The sequence below is a fragment of the Trichosurus vulpecula genome, chromosome 3, assembly GCF_011100635.1.
Source record: "Trichosurus vulpecula isolate mTriVul1 chromosome 3, mTriVul1.pri, whole genome shotgun sequence".
Classification (NCBI taxonomy): domain Eukaryota; kingdom Metazoa; phylum Chordata; class Mammalia; order Diprotodontia; family Phalangeridae; genus Trichosurus; species Trichosurus vulpecula.
In genome coordinates this window covers 101,450,262-101,466,449 of record NC_050575.1, presented here as the reverse complement: position 1 = coordinate 101,466,449, position 16,188 = coordinate 101,450,262, and the positions used below count along the sequence as shown (strand labels likewise).

Below are 16,188 nucleotides of genomic sequence, written 5' to 3'. Positions count from 1 at the left end.
AAGGCAAAGACTGTTTTCTTTGTTCTGTCCCTGCCCACCCCAGGAACTTGATGATGTTAAATTGGGAAGACAGATAAATCACAGCCCTCTGATAATTATAATCTCCATTTTATAGATGGGGAAACTGAGGCACAGAAGAGGGAAGGAACTTGCCTCTGATACACCATGCTGTCTCTCAGCTTTGTGTGACTTATAAGTATCTACCCCCTACAGAGCTATGGTGAGGATCCAGTGAGATGACAGCATGACCATAAAGCCCAATATCAAAATCTCTGTAATAGCAGTTTTCATTAAGATTTACAAAGTTCTTTCCTTGTACCTGTGTGGCATGTGTTTGTTGATATTCTCATTTTGCAGAAGAGGAATGACTCACCCAAGCTGTGCCCCCTCACATAGGTCAGAGCACCGGGGAACCCACTGCTGCCCCCCTCTTAGGCACCTGCTTCCTTCTCTCAACCCCTCGATGGATCCTCTCCCTAGGTAGAAGCATCTTCAGAGAAGGCTGGAGGCCAAAGCAGGGCAGCCTTTCCATCACAGGGTCTCCAGAGTTGGCAGCAGTGCATTCCCAGCAGACAAGATGTGAAGAGAACAAGGAAGAGAAGAGATAGCATCCCTGCCTTCAAAATGCTTAAATCAGGGGTCACCGTGCTTTCAGAAGGTATGTGACAGCCTTCCAGCCCACATATGTCTAGGCAGGCAGGGAAGTATGGGAAGAGATAGGAAAGATGTGTGCTGGTACTGTGCCTAATTTCATTAGCAGAGTCAGGCAGAGGCCACCCCAGATACCTCCAGAAATCTGTGTGTCATTCTTCATTCCATTCATTCACTGTTTCACATTCAGGTCCTCCCGACTGCAGGGCTGCTGCTCTACTCACTGCTCCACCTATCTGCCCCTCAGTGATTCACATTCAGCAAACATTTAAGCATACACTCTGTGTAGAGCATGATGATGGGTTTAGGGGAGACAGATTTTAGAAAAGATCTCCTTACTATGTCTATTTATGATCTTCAGGATATTAAAAATAATAATAATATAGCTCTTTAAACCTTGCAAATAGACATTTTCCATTTCAGCCTCACAACAGCCCTAAGAAGATAGGTACCAGAGCAACACGATCTCCATTTTAGAGATGAGGAAACTTAAGACTCAGAGAGCTAGTCAGTGCCAAAGGTGGGATTTGAGCCCAGACTGATGATCCCAAAGGATCCTTTCCAATTGCAATCTCATGATCTCAGATTCGTTATCTTCCCTCCTCCCCCAAATAAACCCTCCCTTCTTCCTAATTTCCCTGTTATTATGGAAGACACCACTATCCTCACAGTCACCCAAGGTCACAACCAAAGTATCATCTTGACTACTTACTCTCACCCTCATATCCGATCTCTGGCCAACAGCTGTCGATTTTACCTTCATAACATCTCTCATGTAGGCCCCCTTCTTTCTTCTGACACTACCACCATCCTGGTGCAGGCCTTTATTCTGCAGTAGTCTGCAGTCCATCCTCCACTTTGTTGCCAAGGTGATCTTAAAATGCAGGACTGACAGTGTCGCTTCCCCCACCGTCATTCAGTCCACTCTAGTGGCTCCCTATTACCTCCAGCATTGAATATAAAATCCTCTATGTGGTTTTTAAAGCCCTTCATAGCCTGGCCCCTTCACAGATTTCCAGTCTTGTTATACCTTGTACCTTCCATGCACCCTTCAATTCAGTGACACTGGTTTCCTTGCTGCTTCTCACTCAAAACACTCCATTTCCCAAATCAGGGTGCATATTCATCAGCTGTCCCCTTTACCCAGGATGCTCTTTCTCATCTCTGCCTCCTGGCTTCCTTCAAGGCCCACCTTCCACAGCAAAGACTTTCCCAATCCCCCTTAGTTCTAGTGCCTTCCCTCTGTGGATTATCTCCAATCTATCCTGTCTATAGCTAGTTTATACATAATTGTTTGCATGGTGTCTTCTCCATTGGAATGAGATAGTATATGCAAAGCAGTTTGTGATCCTTGGAGTGCTCTACAGAAATTCAGCTATACTTGTTATTATCAGTCCTGATGAGACTTGAAACCTTTGACCTCAAGTATCCTCTTGGCCCAGTGACCATCCTCAAATGATGGTAAATCACCTGCCAAGGTACCACTTAAAGCATTGTGGAGACAGTAGACAGTGATAAGTGGCCACTGTGTCCAGAGATCGATGCCAACTTGGCGCCTGATGCACCATTGTACCAGGAAACATGTTTACTTTACTGTTAATAATAGTCATTAAGAGTCCTATCCCCAACATGTTCCCCCAGGGAGACCTGTAGCTCAGGCCAGAAACTCTACACACACACACACACACACACACACACACACTTATTCTCCACTGTCATGTCCCTGAGTTGGACCTGGCCTTCCCAGATGGTGCCCTCTTACTCTTTTCTCCCATCACCTCAGGGGAAGGGCACTCCCAACTTAATTCTAGGCCTTTGGTCAATAAACTCCTAACTTTACTCACTCTTTGCTCCTGGGTGACTATTTTGCATCTAATCTATATATTCTTTACTTACTGTGGAGACATCTTTGAAGCCAGGGATGAGTTTCATTTATCTTTTTTCCCCATAGCCCACAACACCAGGCCTGGACATGGGCTCCCAGGAAATGTCCCTTCATTCAACAAACAGAAGCTGGATGACCACTTGTTGGAGGTGTGGCAGAAGGGATGAGATGCCCTCCAAGCTTCTCTGCTTTGAAATTGTAGAATTTTGTGAACCACTTAGGCAGCTTTTGATATGTGCAGACACTTGTATTAAGCCCTAGAGGGATGACATGTTCTATCAGAAAAAATGTCTTGTTTCTTGTTCTTATGGAGTGAATGAGTAAAGGAGTATTCCAGCCTACCATTGCCCTAACAGGTAGTTGGGAGGGTTAGAGGCAGGAGACCTTACTGGAAGAGGAGTATCAGCTCAAAGTCTTCAGGGAGAAAAAAGGGAAGGGTAAGTTCCTGTTCGGGGTTTGGGGTTACTGAGGACACAATGTTCCTCTCTCTACACCTTCTGAGTGATACCTACCCACCAGCACCACCACGACTGTCACAGGCTGGGAAACATTCCTTGTCTCTAACCTAACCAGGGGAAGTGACCAGTACAAATAAGCAACATAAGAGCAAGAATTTAAAGCTAGAAGGTCATTCAGTCTGACCTCCATCTCTTTACAAGTAAGGAAAGAGGCCCAGAGAGAGTTTAAGTGATTTGCCAAAGGTCACGCAGTAATGAGAGCAGAACCAAGTGCTACGATTCTCCATATGGCCCTTATCTCTTCTATCACTAGACCGGGGCCCTTGTCAGAGGTCTCTCCAGAGATAAGCACTGAGACCCAGATTTGTGATTTTTCAATCATTTCAGTTGTGTCTGACTCTTTGTGACCCCATTCAGGGCCTTTTTGGCAAAGATACTGGAGCGGTTGCCAGATACAGGCACATAATCATACTGATACACATGTGCATTACCCACATGTTTACACACAGGTACATACAGATCCAGACATATTATTATTGGAACATGCTTGCATACACTTCTACACAGATACACCTATACATGTATTTTTACTCCAATCCAGGTGGAAACATGGATATCCGTAGTACTACACACATACTAGTGCGCAGTCACTAGTACGTGGCCACGAGTCACCCTCAGCCTGACTCCTCCCTCTACCCCCTCCGAATGCCGAGATTGTGAGATAAGGGCCTAATGAAGCCCCTGCTATCTCAGCTGCCCCAACAGGCACCTCATTACCTCCCACAACGTCTGACTTTGTTTACTTAGCTCCCTGCCCACAACAACCCCCTCCCCCAAGTCGGGCTTGAGAGGCAACAGGTGCAAAGGAAAAATCCTGGGCACAAATTCAGGCGACCTGGATCATCTTACGGTATGACTATGAACAGGTCCCTTTTCCTCCTGAGCATCAGATCTCATGGCTTTGTACAGTAGGGAGAATAAACCTACCAAGTTTTCCCACGATTTTGGCTCCGTGCAAATATCCTTGTACCCAGAGTACCATTCTGTCCTGCCTAGTCCTTGCCAAGGCCAGACCTATGCCTCTGTTCACTGCTTTCCACCTTCCTTGGGCCTGGGAGGAGAGCATCTTCTAAATTGGAGCAGAGTCTGGGCAGGGGAGCCCCCCCTAAAGGTAGGCATAGCCTGAACCTGGCTAAGGAACCAAGAATCCCCTACTGTGGCCCCCTTCCCAGCCCCAGGGAGGTCCTGTCCCAAGCTGGGCCTAGGAAGAGGCTGGTCTAACACCAGAATTAGGAGTTGCCTGGGGATTAGAGGTCTGAGCCTACCAAGGTTTCTTGCCCCAGGGCCCAGGCTAGGCTAGAAGCAACCAGGTTCAGAGCTGAGCAAGGAGAGAGGGAGAGGAGCATAACTCAATAGGCGGTATCCCTGTGTGTCTAGGTCTGTCAGTGTTTACACATGTCAGTATGTCTGTGTCGGTGTGCAAGGCCTGGGCATAAGATGGGGTCATCTGGGCTGTGAAATAGGGGACACAAGAGGTGCTCAGAAACTGGTGCTGATGCTGGCCCAGGGCCAAGGAGAAACCACTGGCCTTCGACAATCCGCTCAGTGGGGTTTGGGCAGGTCCTGACAGCAGCGGGTGGGGCTGATCTGACAGGTTCCCTCAAAGTGTCCTGGGGGCAATAAGGGCGGAGCCTGGCACAGACTTAGGGTTGCGGGATGGGCCTGGCTCCCCCAGAGTGAGGGTGAGGCCAAAGCTTTTGCTTCTTCACATCTTTCTCTGTGGTCATCCAGCAACAGCAAGGAAGCATTGGCCATGGGGAGGCCAAAACCCAAGGCTGGAGCCTTGGGGCTAAGGGTACATTTTGGATAGGTGAGGGTTCAGGGAGTGGGTTTCAAGATCATGTTTGGAGGCCCAGGAGCCCTTCGGGGCCGAGTAGAGGAGCTCAAGCAGCCCTGGTGGAGAGAAGCCCTACCCCTGGTCCTGAAGCACAGTGAAGCTGCCCGGCTGGCTGCAGATGCCCTCCTGGAACATGGTGAGGCCGCCTATCTTCGAGTCATTGCTGAGGAGCGTGAGCTGCCCTTCCTTTCTGCCCTGGACCTTAACTACATGACCCAACATGCTCGTGGAGGCCCCGAGATTGGTGAGAGTGGAAATAAAGATGGCAAGGCAGGTCCCCAGACCTCTGGCACCACTGACCGGCTCAGCCTCATCTCTCAGGCCACCTCTGGCACCTACTTCCCAGCAGCAACAGATGCTGAACCACCTGCCCTGGACCTGGGCTGGCCTGAAGTACCCCAGGCCACAGGCTTCAGCCCCACACAAGCTGTTGTCCACTTCCAGAGAGACAAGGCCAAGAACATCAAAGACTTACTACGCTTCCTCTTCAGCCAAGCCCGAACGGTACAAGGCTGGATGGGTTTGGGTACTTGACTGGTTGATAGGGAAGGGGACCAAGGGATAAGGGCTGAGTGGGTGGGGCTGTTTTGGGGAGGATTGAGCCAGGGATTAAGGGCAGGGAGTTTTGGATCTAGGTTACAAATTCTATAATACTCATAGTAGGCACCAGCCCAGGAAGTAATGGGGGTTGGGTGGGGCCTCCTAGACGAGTGGGTTACAGAACAATAAGGCTGTCAAGGATTGAGGAGAGATTCCATTGACTTCCACCCCCCACCCCCTAACATATACATATTAAGACACTTAGATTTCCCACTATCTTTCTCTGGTCCTGTTTCTCCTGGGGGAAGGGAGGACAGTTGGGATGACTCTGTCCTTCACCATTATTGGAACTCAGTGGTACAACTTTGGGGGACTCCCTGTAGGAGAGGCCTGGGGGAGAGAGATCATTTGGATGACTGGATTCATTGATGCTGGAGAGTGACCAGGTCTGGCTCACTAATGAATTGAAATTTCATGAGAGGGAAGGGCAGGCTCAGAGATCAGAAGTCAGACCAGGACCTAGGGAGGGAGAGGCAAAACCTGTCCTGTCCCTCTGAGGCTTTCCTTCCCCCAATAGGACTCTAGTCCTGGGGTCTTGGATCCCTTTTTTCACCCTTAACTTTCCTGGACTGCTTCCTTGTGCTGCCCTGGGGCATGGGTGGCCCCATAAAGCATCTAATAGGGTCATTAACTCTGTCCCAACTGCTTTGATCTTTGGCTTCTCTCCTGCCTCTCACCATTTAGAAGCCAATCTCTAGCCTTGAATCTGTGGTTCTCCCTGGCTACATGTCCTGTCAGAGACAAAGTCAGACTACATTGATTCAAGTCCCCGTTCAGTCCTTAACTCATTGTGCCACCTTTCCAGGTCTGGGCCCCAGTCTTCCTATCTGTAAAATTTGACCATAAGTTCATTTATCTAGCCCTAGTGGGAGTGGGAGGAAGAATTGAGTTACTGTCCAAGGGGCCATCCATAGGTGCTCAGAAAGTCCTTAATCTTGAGAGGGAGAGACTCTGGGGCTGGGGTCGGGGTGAGCTAGAAAGAGCACTTAGGATTTTAGACCTGGAAGCTTCCTTCGAGTCTCCCTCTTCCCTTTTATAGTCATATAGTATATTAAGTCCAACCCCCCCAAAATGATACAGACGTGAAAGCTGAGGCTCACAGGGGGAGAAAGACTTGCCTTAAGTTACCCATTGAGTGAGGTGCAAGAGCTGAGTCCAGAACCCAAGTATCTTGGCTCCGATTGCTGGACCCTATTCCCTTACCCCTGCAGGTTGTGGCTGTGGTAATGGATGTGTTCACAGACATGGAGCTTCTCTGTGATTTGATGGAGGCTTCAGGACGTCGGGCTGTGCCTGTTTACCTGCTACTGGCTCAGGACAACTTGCACCATTTCCTGGAGATGTGCTACAAGATGGATCTCACAGGGGGCCACCTGCCGGTCAGTGGACTGGGGTAGAGTCAGTAGGGCCAGAGATAGCAGACTGGGATCAGTGGGATGTTGGATCAGCAGGGCCAGGGGCAGGTCAAGGATAAGTAGGAATGGAGGACCCCACTCTTCAGTAGAAGCAGGGTTTAGTTGATCTAGAGATGAAGATCAGGGGACAGCAGTTCCAAGGTTATTCAAGTCCCCTCTGAACATTTGCCCCAGCTATCTAAATGTGCACTCCACCTCCACCTTTCAGCTCACATCAAGAGCCACCTTCTCTTTGAAGCCTTCTCTGACCCCCTTAGTGCTCTAGCCCACCTCAGATATACACGGAGTTCTCTGATCTCTCCTTGACCCTCTTCATTCTCTATTGTGTATTACACCTATTGCATTCATTTTAATCTCCTTGTAAAATATAAGCTCCTTAAGACCATGCCTTCCTTCCACATTGTTAGCGTTCTACAAACTTTTGTTGAAATGAAATTAATTAAATTGAGTGGGCCTTGGATGGGTCAGGGTCTAGGGTTAGCAGGAAAAGTCTTTGAGGCCAGAAAAGTGCCTCCTGACGCTGCCTCTCCTCCTGAGTTCTAGAACATGCGTGTGCGGAGCATTTGTGGGGATACCTACTGCAGCAAGGCAGGACGACGCTTCACAGGCCAGGCGCTGGAAAAATTTGTCATCATTGACTGTGAGCAGGTGGTGGCTGGGAGCTACAGGTATGATCGAAAGAATGAGGAATGAGGAGTGACTTGGATAGTGGAAGATGGGAGCTGGGGTCCCACTTTTTGCCTATAAGATGATCTCTTCTGCATAGTTATCAAAGATGGAGCTGCAAAAGGTTTCAAGAACGTTGGTGGTCTAATCTCTATTTTACAGAGGGGAAAACCTAGGCAGGGAGAGGATGTGGCTAAGATTACATGGAGTCCATGGCAGAGCTGGGACTGTAGTAAAAGGCTCTGGGACCTGCTCACAGGGCTCTGCCTCCTCCCGGTGCTGTCCTCCTGACCCTAGTGGGGCCCCTCTCACCAGCTCACCTTTGGATTGCTAACCCAGCTTTCTCTGCCCCCTCCTAGCTTCACATGGCTCTGCAGCCAGGTCCACACCAGCCTCGTGCTGCAGCTTCGGGGACGCATTGTTGAGGACTTCGACCGAGAGTTCCGCTGCATGTTTGCTGAGTCTCAGGCTGTGGAGGGCTTCTCTGGAGGGGAGGAAGATGTCTTGGCTCCTCGGGCTCCCCGCCCACCGCTACCTGTCCTGGCTTTTGAGTCCGGCCTCCCTAGTTCACCATCTACCTCACCAACTGGCCCTAGCCTTGGCAGTGTCAAATGTTCCCCCCTCACAAGCTCTTCTTACTGTGGGCTGCCTGGAGGTGGCGGTGCCATTGGCTTCAATGGTCTTATGGCTTCTGGTTCCCCTGGTCTTGGTCGACGTCAAGCCAGTGGCCCCTTTCCTCTGCACCGGCGATTGTCAGACCCCAACCACAACCCAAACACAGCCTATCGACCCAGCCTAGGCACACTGGGAACAGCTCCTTGGGCTCAGTCATCACCAGCCCTCAATCAGGAAGGACTAGGGCTGGGGCTTGGGCTGGGGGTAGGACCAGTAACAGGACCAGGGTTAGGGAACCCTCTGTTTTCTCGCCAGCTCCACCTTGTGCCCCTTCCTCGACTTCCAGAGAATGGGCTCGCCCATAGCCAGGAGCCCAGCCTATCCAGGGGCCTCTGTGGAATGCCTACACTAGCCCCAGAAACAAGTCAGAAGCCATTACAGGAGAGGAAGCCATCCCCTCCCAGCCACAACTATGGACGACTAGACCTCCTCCCCAGGGGTTCTCAGACACCTGGTTCTGGGAACCCAGGCTCTGGGGATCATGCCAAGGTCAGGGAGCAGTCTGTGGATCAGAGGCGGTCAACTTTGGGTCAGCTGGACCTTGTGGCTAAATATAGTCCATTCCGGATAGAGGGGACAGGGCCAGTTAGGACCTCTACCCCAGATTCCATGGGCAGGGCCAAGGTAGCCTCTGAAGATGAGAAACGGCTTACCCTGGGCCACAGCAAGTTAGACCTCATCACCAAATATCACAGGCTACAGGGGATAAAAAGGAACCCAGACCCAGGTGTCCCTGGCATCCCAAGTGTTCCTAACCCACGGGAATCTGTTGTTTCTGGTGTACCTATTGTCCCTAACCCACAGGAGCCCAGTGTCTCCAGTGTTCCTGGTCCTCAACCATCCTGCATCCCTGCTGGTACCCGGAATCATACTCCTGGGGATGAGAAACGTTTGACTTTGGGTCACAGCAAGCTGGATCTCATCACTAAATATAACAAGTCCAAGTTCAGACTAATACGAAGCCGCTTTGAGACCTAAGACCCCTTTGCCTGCCCCTCAGGCCCAGGCTCTACAGAAAACACCTGTGGCTGGTCCCAGTTTATTGATGGTCTGACCTGTCACAGACTCAACCAAGGGTTAGAACCAGAGGCAAGTGTTACCAGAGGCCAAGGCCTCCCTCAACCCCACTGACCTCTAATGTCTCTGACCCTTAACCTCTTCATCTAAAATCCCAACCTACTGATCCCAACCCCACTAACTACAACCTCATTTCCGACCCTACTAACCCTGCTCCCCGCGCCCCATCTTTACTCCACAATGGACTGTATTTATCCACTAATATTCAATCTCACTGACCCCCATACCTCACTGACTTCCCACCATAGTGACTCTGATCTGTGACCCCAACACACACAAGGCCAACCAGTATTTATTCATCCTTTACTTTGTGCTCATTAATTATGTTCCCTTGGTGGGCAGGAGGGGAGGGAAGGGTTGTGGATAGGATTGTCACTACTAAGGTAGTGAGCTCTCTATCAGCGTGGTCCTAGCCTGTTGTACAGGATGAAGTTAGGAAAGTAAATTGCCAGACTGTCCTGCCTGACTCCTGGGGCTGCTATTAGAAGGGAGGGAGGGACCAGGAAAGGGAGAGGAGGACTAGAGGAGTTCCCCCTGTTTGGGGGAACTAGCCAAGGAGCTGTCCAGAAGAGGGATGCAGCAACAAGTCAGTCCGACCCAACTGGCACACGAATCCGTGCAAATCCCCTCCCCCCAGGGTCACATAAGACAGCCCTTTCCCTGGGCCACATCAATGTTCAGTAAGGGTGGGAAACTAACACAAATAAACCTAAGTGGCCCTGACCAACATCCGACTGCCGTGATTTGTGGGAATCTGGGGCTGGGGACTCGGCTCCTTCCCGGCCGAGCTGGGAAGAAGGTTGCAAGGTGTTCATTTGAAAGATGAACCCAGGGAGGGTCGGCTGAGGTGAGGCGGGGGCGAGGAGCCAGGGAGGCAGTGGGCGGAGCTGGGAGGGATGGAGGCGTGGGGCGTGATGGCTGAGAAAGGGGCGGGGAAGGGGGGGGGGAACGCAAAAAATCCGGAAGGGGCGGGGCTTCGGCAGAAGTGTCCCGAGCGGATTGGAGTAGGGAGCTGTCGCTGAGTTCCGGAGGTCTCCCTCCTCACGCGTCCCGGCCTGCCGAAGTTTGGGAATCATCTAGTAGTGGTCCCGGAGTACCGACCGGAGCAGCCTCATAGGGGCCTTCGTCCCGGAAGTCTTTTAGTTCAGGAGCGGAAACGGAAGCGAATTACGAGAGCGCCTCGTGCGACAGCCTTTGCCCGGTGAGCCGGGCTCGGCGGCGGGACACGAGGGGTTAGAGTCAGGGGAGGACGAGGAGGGAGCCGGGGATCGATTGGTGCTGCCGGGCCGAGGCCGGAGGGGCCGAGCTCAGACAGCCTCGGGGGAAGGCGAGTGTTGGGTACGGCCTCGGGGTCGGGTCGGGGGGATCCCGAGGGAGCCGCGGCTTCTGGGAGAGCGTGGCGCCCTGACACCCCCCCCCCTCCCCGCCTTCCCTAGGCCTCATGGCGGTCCGAGCCTCCTTCGAGAACAACTGCGAGATCGGCTGCTTCGCCAAGCTCACCAACACCTATTGCCTGGTAGCCATCGGCGGCTCGGAGAACTTCTACAGGTGCGGCCCGAGGGGGCCGGGGAGGGCGGAGGCCTGCCTCTCTTTGGATCCTAGGACTCTAAGTGAATCCAGTCCCCGCCCTGGGCCGCAGAGTCCCCGTCTTTACTATGGAGGTGGTTGTCTTCGTTCAGCCTCCCTCACAGGCGGGTGTCAAGGATTTCCAAAGGCTTTGGGAGAGGGAGTGCCTGGGAGGAGGCTTGCGTTTCTGTAAACAGGATCTGTTTGAGCTCCGAAGCCTCCGGAGGGGTGTGGCTGACCTGGGAGGGAGGGGGGAGGAAGAAGCCCAGCAGCACCAGAGAAGAGTCACCATGGTCCTTTCTGGGGTGTCACTCAGTGACCTGTGGCATGACTGTGTGTTCACAGTGTGTTTGAGGGCGAGCTTTCCGAGACCATTCCAGTGGTACACGCTTCCATCGCTGGCTGCAGGATCATTGGTCGCATGTGTGTGGGTATGTCTGGCTCAAAGTCGAAGGCCTGGGCTGAGGGGAAAGGGGGATGCCGGGGGACTGCCGGGATGGTACAAAGGTCCTTATGACTCAGAAGATCCCCACGCCCTGGTGACGTCATCCCAGGCCCTTTTGATTTTCATTGCATTGAGTAAAGCTTCCCTGGTGTGAAGCTTGCTCCCAACCCATGCAGTCTTTCAGAGTCATAGATTTCCTTTCAAAGTTGTATTTGCAATTGGTGCAGCAGTCAGGTTGAGTGTATTACCTCCTAACCTTACACACTATTTTCCCTTGAGCCTGAAATGGGTAGGAGTCTGAGATAACAGATTTGGATCTTGGAATGAAACAAGTTTATCATTAACTGTCCAGACAGTGCCAATTTTGATTTCTTGCCAAGACATTTGGTACCCAGGTGGGTATGAGAACCCATATTCATTGGTTGAATTAATTAAAAACTAATTACTTACTATGTTCAGATCCCTGTGCTGGGTGTTAAGATGGTACATTCATCTACAACATTGAAGAGGGAAAAACAGGGCATGGGGGCCTATGGAGCCAGAGCCAGGTCAGGAGATAATGTGTCCCTTTATGAAGGACAAACAGAAAAATCAGTAGGTGCTGCTTCTGTGCTCCACCACCCCCTACCTCCCCCAAGCTCTTAGTGTCTGTTTCCTTCTGGATCTCACCAGGAAACCGGCATGGCCTTCTTGTGCCCAACAATACTACAGACCAGGAGCTACAGCACATCCGAAACAGTCTCCCTGACTCAGTGCAGATCCGACGGGTAGAGGAACGACTCTCAGCACTCGGCAACGTTACCACCTGTAATGACTATGTAGCTCTTGTTCACCCCGACCTGGACAGGGTGAGGAGGTTTTGGCATTTGGGTCAGGGAGGCACGTGGACACAATGTCATCCTAGTCCCTAGGTAGTCTGGTAGGAGTGCGTCTCTTGGGAGCATTTGAGTGTTGAAAATCTCAATATGGATAAAGTAATGTATGTAGTCTTTGTGAAATAAGGAGATTGAATCTTAAGCAGTTTCTAAGGTCTCACCTAACTTTAATTCTCTGAATCTGAGTCCTGTGCAGGGCTATGGTGAAGATTAGATGGATATGGGCCTTGTCTCCTAGAAACTTCTCATCTAGCTAGGAAGACTGACTAGGCACAGAAAGGGCATTGAGCTTATTTGTGCTGCAGTCATTTGGGGAAGCAACCCAAAGTTGCACATGACTTGTATTGGAGAAAAATCACAACCCAATTCCAAAACAGGGCTTTTGGAAGTGGGATGATTAACCCTTTAACATCTATTTTGAAGAATAGACACTAGTACAGCAGAGAGTATTTTGGCTTTTTAGTCAGAGAACTTAGGTTCAAATGTCAGTTCTGTTATTACAAATGTGAACTTGGAAAATTCCTCTCTAGGCTTCCGTTCCTTATCTGTAAGATTAGGGGGTTGGACTGGATGGCCTCCTGAACCCTATCCAGCTCCAAATTGATGATTCTCTGAATGTTCTGGCTCTCAATTGGGGGGATAGGGACTGTGGTGATCAGCTCCTGGCACCTTTCATAGCCCTGCAGAGGATTGCTTATCTAGAGCCACACTGGAGCCCCAGAGAAGTGAAGCGGTCCCTTTTGCCCTTCATCCCCATTTCTCAGTATTGACTGAATATAGATACAGCCAAATCTTCCTTTCTTCCTTGGGTGGGAATGTGGATGCTGATAAACTGAAGACATTGGAGGACTGGTATTTCTTTACACTTCTGATAAGCTAGGGTTCTGAACTGTGTGTCTGCACTCACAGGAGACAGAAGAAATTCTAGCTGATGTACTGAAGGTCGAAGTCTTCAGACAGACAGTGGCTGACCAGGTGCTGGTGGGAAGCTACTGTGTTTTCAGCAATCAGGGAGGGCTAGTGCACCCAAAGACTTCCATTGAGGACCAAGATGAATTGTCCTCTCTTCTCCAGGTTCCACTGGTGGTGAGTACCTTTCCCTCTGCCCTCAGGCCCAACTTGTCCCAATTTCAGCAATTCTAGCCAGGGCTAATCCTGGTGATTCAGTTGAGTTACCACCCTGTATTCTAATGGGACAAAGGTGTTCAGAGTCTCCCACCCCATCTCATAAAAGCAGAGCAAGCCAACACTTGCCTTTTACCAAGTGGTACATCAGTCACCTTAGGCTTGGCTGCTTTTTTATGATTGGCCAGGGACAAGAGCAGCTATGAGAATAAAGAGTAGGCATGGAGGCTGCAGTGTGGTGCTCTGTGCATTTCCCCATCACCCTGGGAAGAAAAAAAAACCTCAGAGCTTCAAGCTCTGGATTTTTAGACATTGATCACTTTTTTAAAGTCTGGGTACTGTTTTACCAAATCTGATTTTTGGAGTATAGGTGAAGATGTATATAGGTCTGGGGGTAGTCATCTAATAAGGACAAGGATCTTTATGACCTAGAACTCATGAGAAATACCAGGTGAGGACTGAAAGGACAGCTGTAAAGAGTCATAGTGTTGATGACATCCAGGATCAAGTACAGCTTCTTAGGGCCCCCAGGATTAGAGAATTGATATCTACATGTAAAAACATTGAAGAGGGGGACATTCTGGTACACACCGGGCTCTCTGGCAGGCTGGTACCGTGAACCGGGGAAGCGAGGTGATTGCAGCTGGAATGGTGGTCAACGATTGGTGTGCCTTCTGTGGTCTGGACACAACTAGTACAGAGCTGTCAGTGGTAGAGAGTGTCTTCAAGCTGAACGAAGCCCGACCCAGCACCATTGCTACCAAGATGCGAGATTCCCTTATCGACAGGTTAGTGACTGCTGTGGTCACCTGGTTCCTGTTTCCTTGAAGGTTTTTGTGGATTGATATGTATTAAACCAAAAATACCAGCTCCTCTATAATATAGAACCTACCTGTATTGATAAAATAATTCAACTGTAGTTTCAGGAACTGGTTCAGCTTGGCTTTCTAAGCATTCAGCTAATGGCCAAGAAACAAGAGCACACTTGTTCATTGATAGCCCCTTTCTAGAATTCCTTTTGTGCCCCAGATGAGGGACAGATTTTTAAAGATAGTCTCACAGAAGGACCAAGGGTCCCTGTAAAGCAGAGATTCTTAACCTGAATTGCGTGGGCATAGATTTCAGGGTATTCTTGAATTTCGAAGGGGAAGGAAAATGACATCTTTATTTTTACTAGTTTTTAATTGAAATTAGCATTTTCTTCAAGAAAAGATACTATTCTGAGAAGGGATCCCTGGTCTTTACCAGATGGTCAAAGGGGTCCGTGACAAAAAAGGGTAGCAACCCCTTGCTGTAGTGGAAGGGGAAGGGGTTTGGGGGTTGGCTGAAAAACAGTTGTGTAATGGACCTTTTTTCTTTTTTTCCAGTTTAACCTGAGAGATTACCTGTTGCTCCTGTTGTTTGGCCTCTTGAATAAGGAGTTTGGTTTCTGCTAGAGTTCCAGTATGGTGTGAGGCCTTACAGAGAAAGTCTTAGCATCTCTGCTTGGGAGCCTGGACCATGGCTGTTGCAAGCATAACAAAGCTTCCAAGACTGGTCTCCTGTAACTTCATTTTTACTGTTAAAAAAAAAAAGCCCTTGAATGAGTTCACCTTGGCTTTTTGATCTCCACTGTCCATTAAAAAGCATTTGGACCGCTTGTTCTATATTTTCTTATCCTGGCTGCCTGAAATTGTTAAAAGGGACTCTTGCCTTGGGGAAGAAGGGTAGCTCCTAGAAAATATTCTTGCTTCTAGACATTGCTCTCAAGGGACTTAGAGATTTTAGAAATAATCAATAACTGATGTAAATGAGAGAGCCAGGAAGTGCTTTGAAAAATTGGATGAAAATCCACCTTCCCCTCATAGAAAGGCTTCATGGAGAAAGTATTTGGGTTGGGTCTTAATGGAAGAAACATGAGCAGATGAAGATAACTTGGAGAGCCCACTCTAGACGGTGGCATGAGCTAAGTCCAGGATATGAACGTCGGGTAGTAGTGTAGTCAGTTAATAATCATTTTTTAATTAAGTACCTGTTAAGCACTGGGCATATATACAAGGAAAGACAAGAATGTTACCGTTGCCTTTGAGGATCTTATGTTCTAATGGGAGAGACAACATTCAAATAACTGGACATACAAGATATATGCAGTGTAATGGAAGGCAATCCCAGAGGGAAAGTAGTTGGTGGGACCAGGAAAGGCCCCGACAATGGGTTGGATTTGAGCTGTGTCTTGAGGGACTCTGGGGAAGATTGGAGGCTCAGATGAGGAGAGCATTTTAGGTATTTAGGATATTCAATACAAAGATTTGGAGGTGGTGTGTGAAGAATAACAAGTAGGTAGTAGGTTAGAGCATCTGGATGGTAAAATTAAGAGTGATAGTGTGTTAAAGAAGATTTAATAGACAGAAAGGGGCCAGGGTATAATGGGCAGGTTTAAATGGCAAACAGTAGTTTCTATTTGATCCTAGAATAGGAAACCACAAGTTTTGCCTCCCCCCTCCCCCCATGACATTCTTCTGTGGTTTAGGAAAATCAGTGGCACCTGAGGCTAGTTTTGATGGCATTTAACTGGGGAGAAAGGAACTTTTGTAAGGCTGAAACTGGTTAGGTTAAAGCCAAATGAAATGTATTGTTTGTTTAATGAGCATTGAGTAGTTACTCCTGAACATACTTGAATGGAGCAACGACATGATCAGAATTGTACTTTAGAAGATTGCCTAGGCAACTTGGATGGATTGGAAGATAAACATTTGGGCAAAGCCTAAATTAGAGTGGTTGCAGTGGGAGGTAGAGGCTCTGACGGACCAGCAGCTTTTGGGGGGGTGGGCTAGAAAGAAGTTCTGAGTCAGGATTCCACAAAGGTGACTTCTA

At 49.4% G+C, this 16,188-nt stretch overlaps 2 protein-coding genes across 4 annotated transcripts; both read left to right on the top strand.

Moving 5' to 3' along the window:
* Nucleotides 1–4,894: 4,894 nt before the first annotated feature.
* FAM83C (family with sequence similarity 83 member C) lies at nucleotides 4,895–9,225 on the top strand. The gene is made up of 4 exons (XM_036748235.1): nucleotides 4,895–5,395; nucleotides 6,703–6,870; nucleotides 7,450–7,574; nucleotides 7,932–9,225. Exons 1-4 carry the CDS (start codon nucleotides 4,895–4,897, stop codon nucleotides 9,223–9,225), a joined length of 2,088 nt encoding a protein of 695 aa, XP_036604130.1.
* A 1,069-nt stretch (nucleotides 9,226–10,294) lies between these two features.
* Nucleotides 10,295–14,991, top strand: EIF6 (eukaryotic translation initiation factor 6). Of its 3 annotated transcripts, none has more exons than XM_036752595.1 (7): nucleotides 10,295–10,525; nucleotides 10,761–10,872; nucleotides 11,236–11,321; nucleotides 12,008–12,183; nucleotides 13,120–13,296; nucleotides 13,942–14,123; nucleotides 14,703–14,991. In XM_036752595.1, exons 2-7 carry the CDS (start codon nucleotides 10,766–10,768, stop codon nucleotides 14,710–14,712), a joined length of 738 nt encoding a protein of 245 aa, XP_036608490.1. In that variant the 5' UTR covers nucleotides 10,295–10,525; nucleotides 10,761–10,765; the 3' UTR covers nucleotides 14,713–14,991. The 3 variants fall into 3 exon arrangements, with proteins under 3 accessions (XP_036608490.1, XP_036608492.1, XP_036608491.1); XM_036752597.1 differs by having other exon boundaries at nucleotides 10,319–10,651; XM_036752596.1 differs by having other exon boundaries at nucleotides 10,320–10,662.
* Nucleotides 14,992–16,188: the final 1,197 nt, after the last annotated feature.

What these genes read in the sequence shown, in the direction of transcription:
- FAM83C (XM_036748235.1), top strand. Translation starts at nt 4,895, where the DNA reads ATGTTTGGAGGCCCAGGAGCCCTTCGGGGCCGAGTAGAGGAGCTCAAG. An exon ending in TCTTCAGCCAAGCCCGAACG is followed by an intron (nt 5,396 to 6,702) that starts GTACAAGGCTGG and finishes TTACCCCTGCAG; the next exon opens with GTTGTGGCTGTGGTAATGGA. An exon ending in GTGGTGGCTGGGAGCTACAG is followed by an intron (nt 7,575 to 7,931) that starts GTATGATCGAAA and finishes GCCCCCTCCTAG; the next exon opens with CTTCACATGGCTCTGCAGCC.
- EIF6 (XM_036752595.1), top strand. Translation starts at nt 10,766, where the DNA reads ATGGCGGTCCGAGCCTCCTTCGAGAACAACTGCGAGATCGGCTGCTTC. An exon ending in CATTGGTCGCATGTGTGTGG is followed by an intron (nt 11,322 to 12,007) that starts GTATGTCTGGCT and finishes GGATCTCACCAG; the next exon opens with GAAACCGGCATGGCCTTCTT. An exon ending in TTCACCCCGACCTGGACAGG is followed by an intron (nt 12,184 to 13,119) that starts GTGAGGAGGTTT and finishes CTGCACTCACAG; the next exon opens with GAGACAGAAGAAATTCTAGC.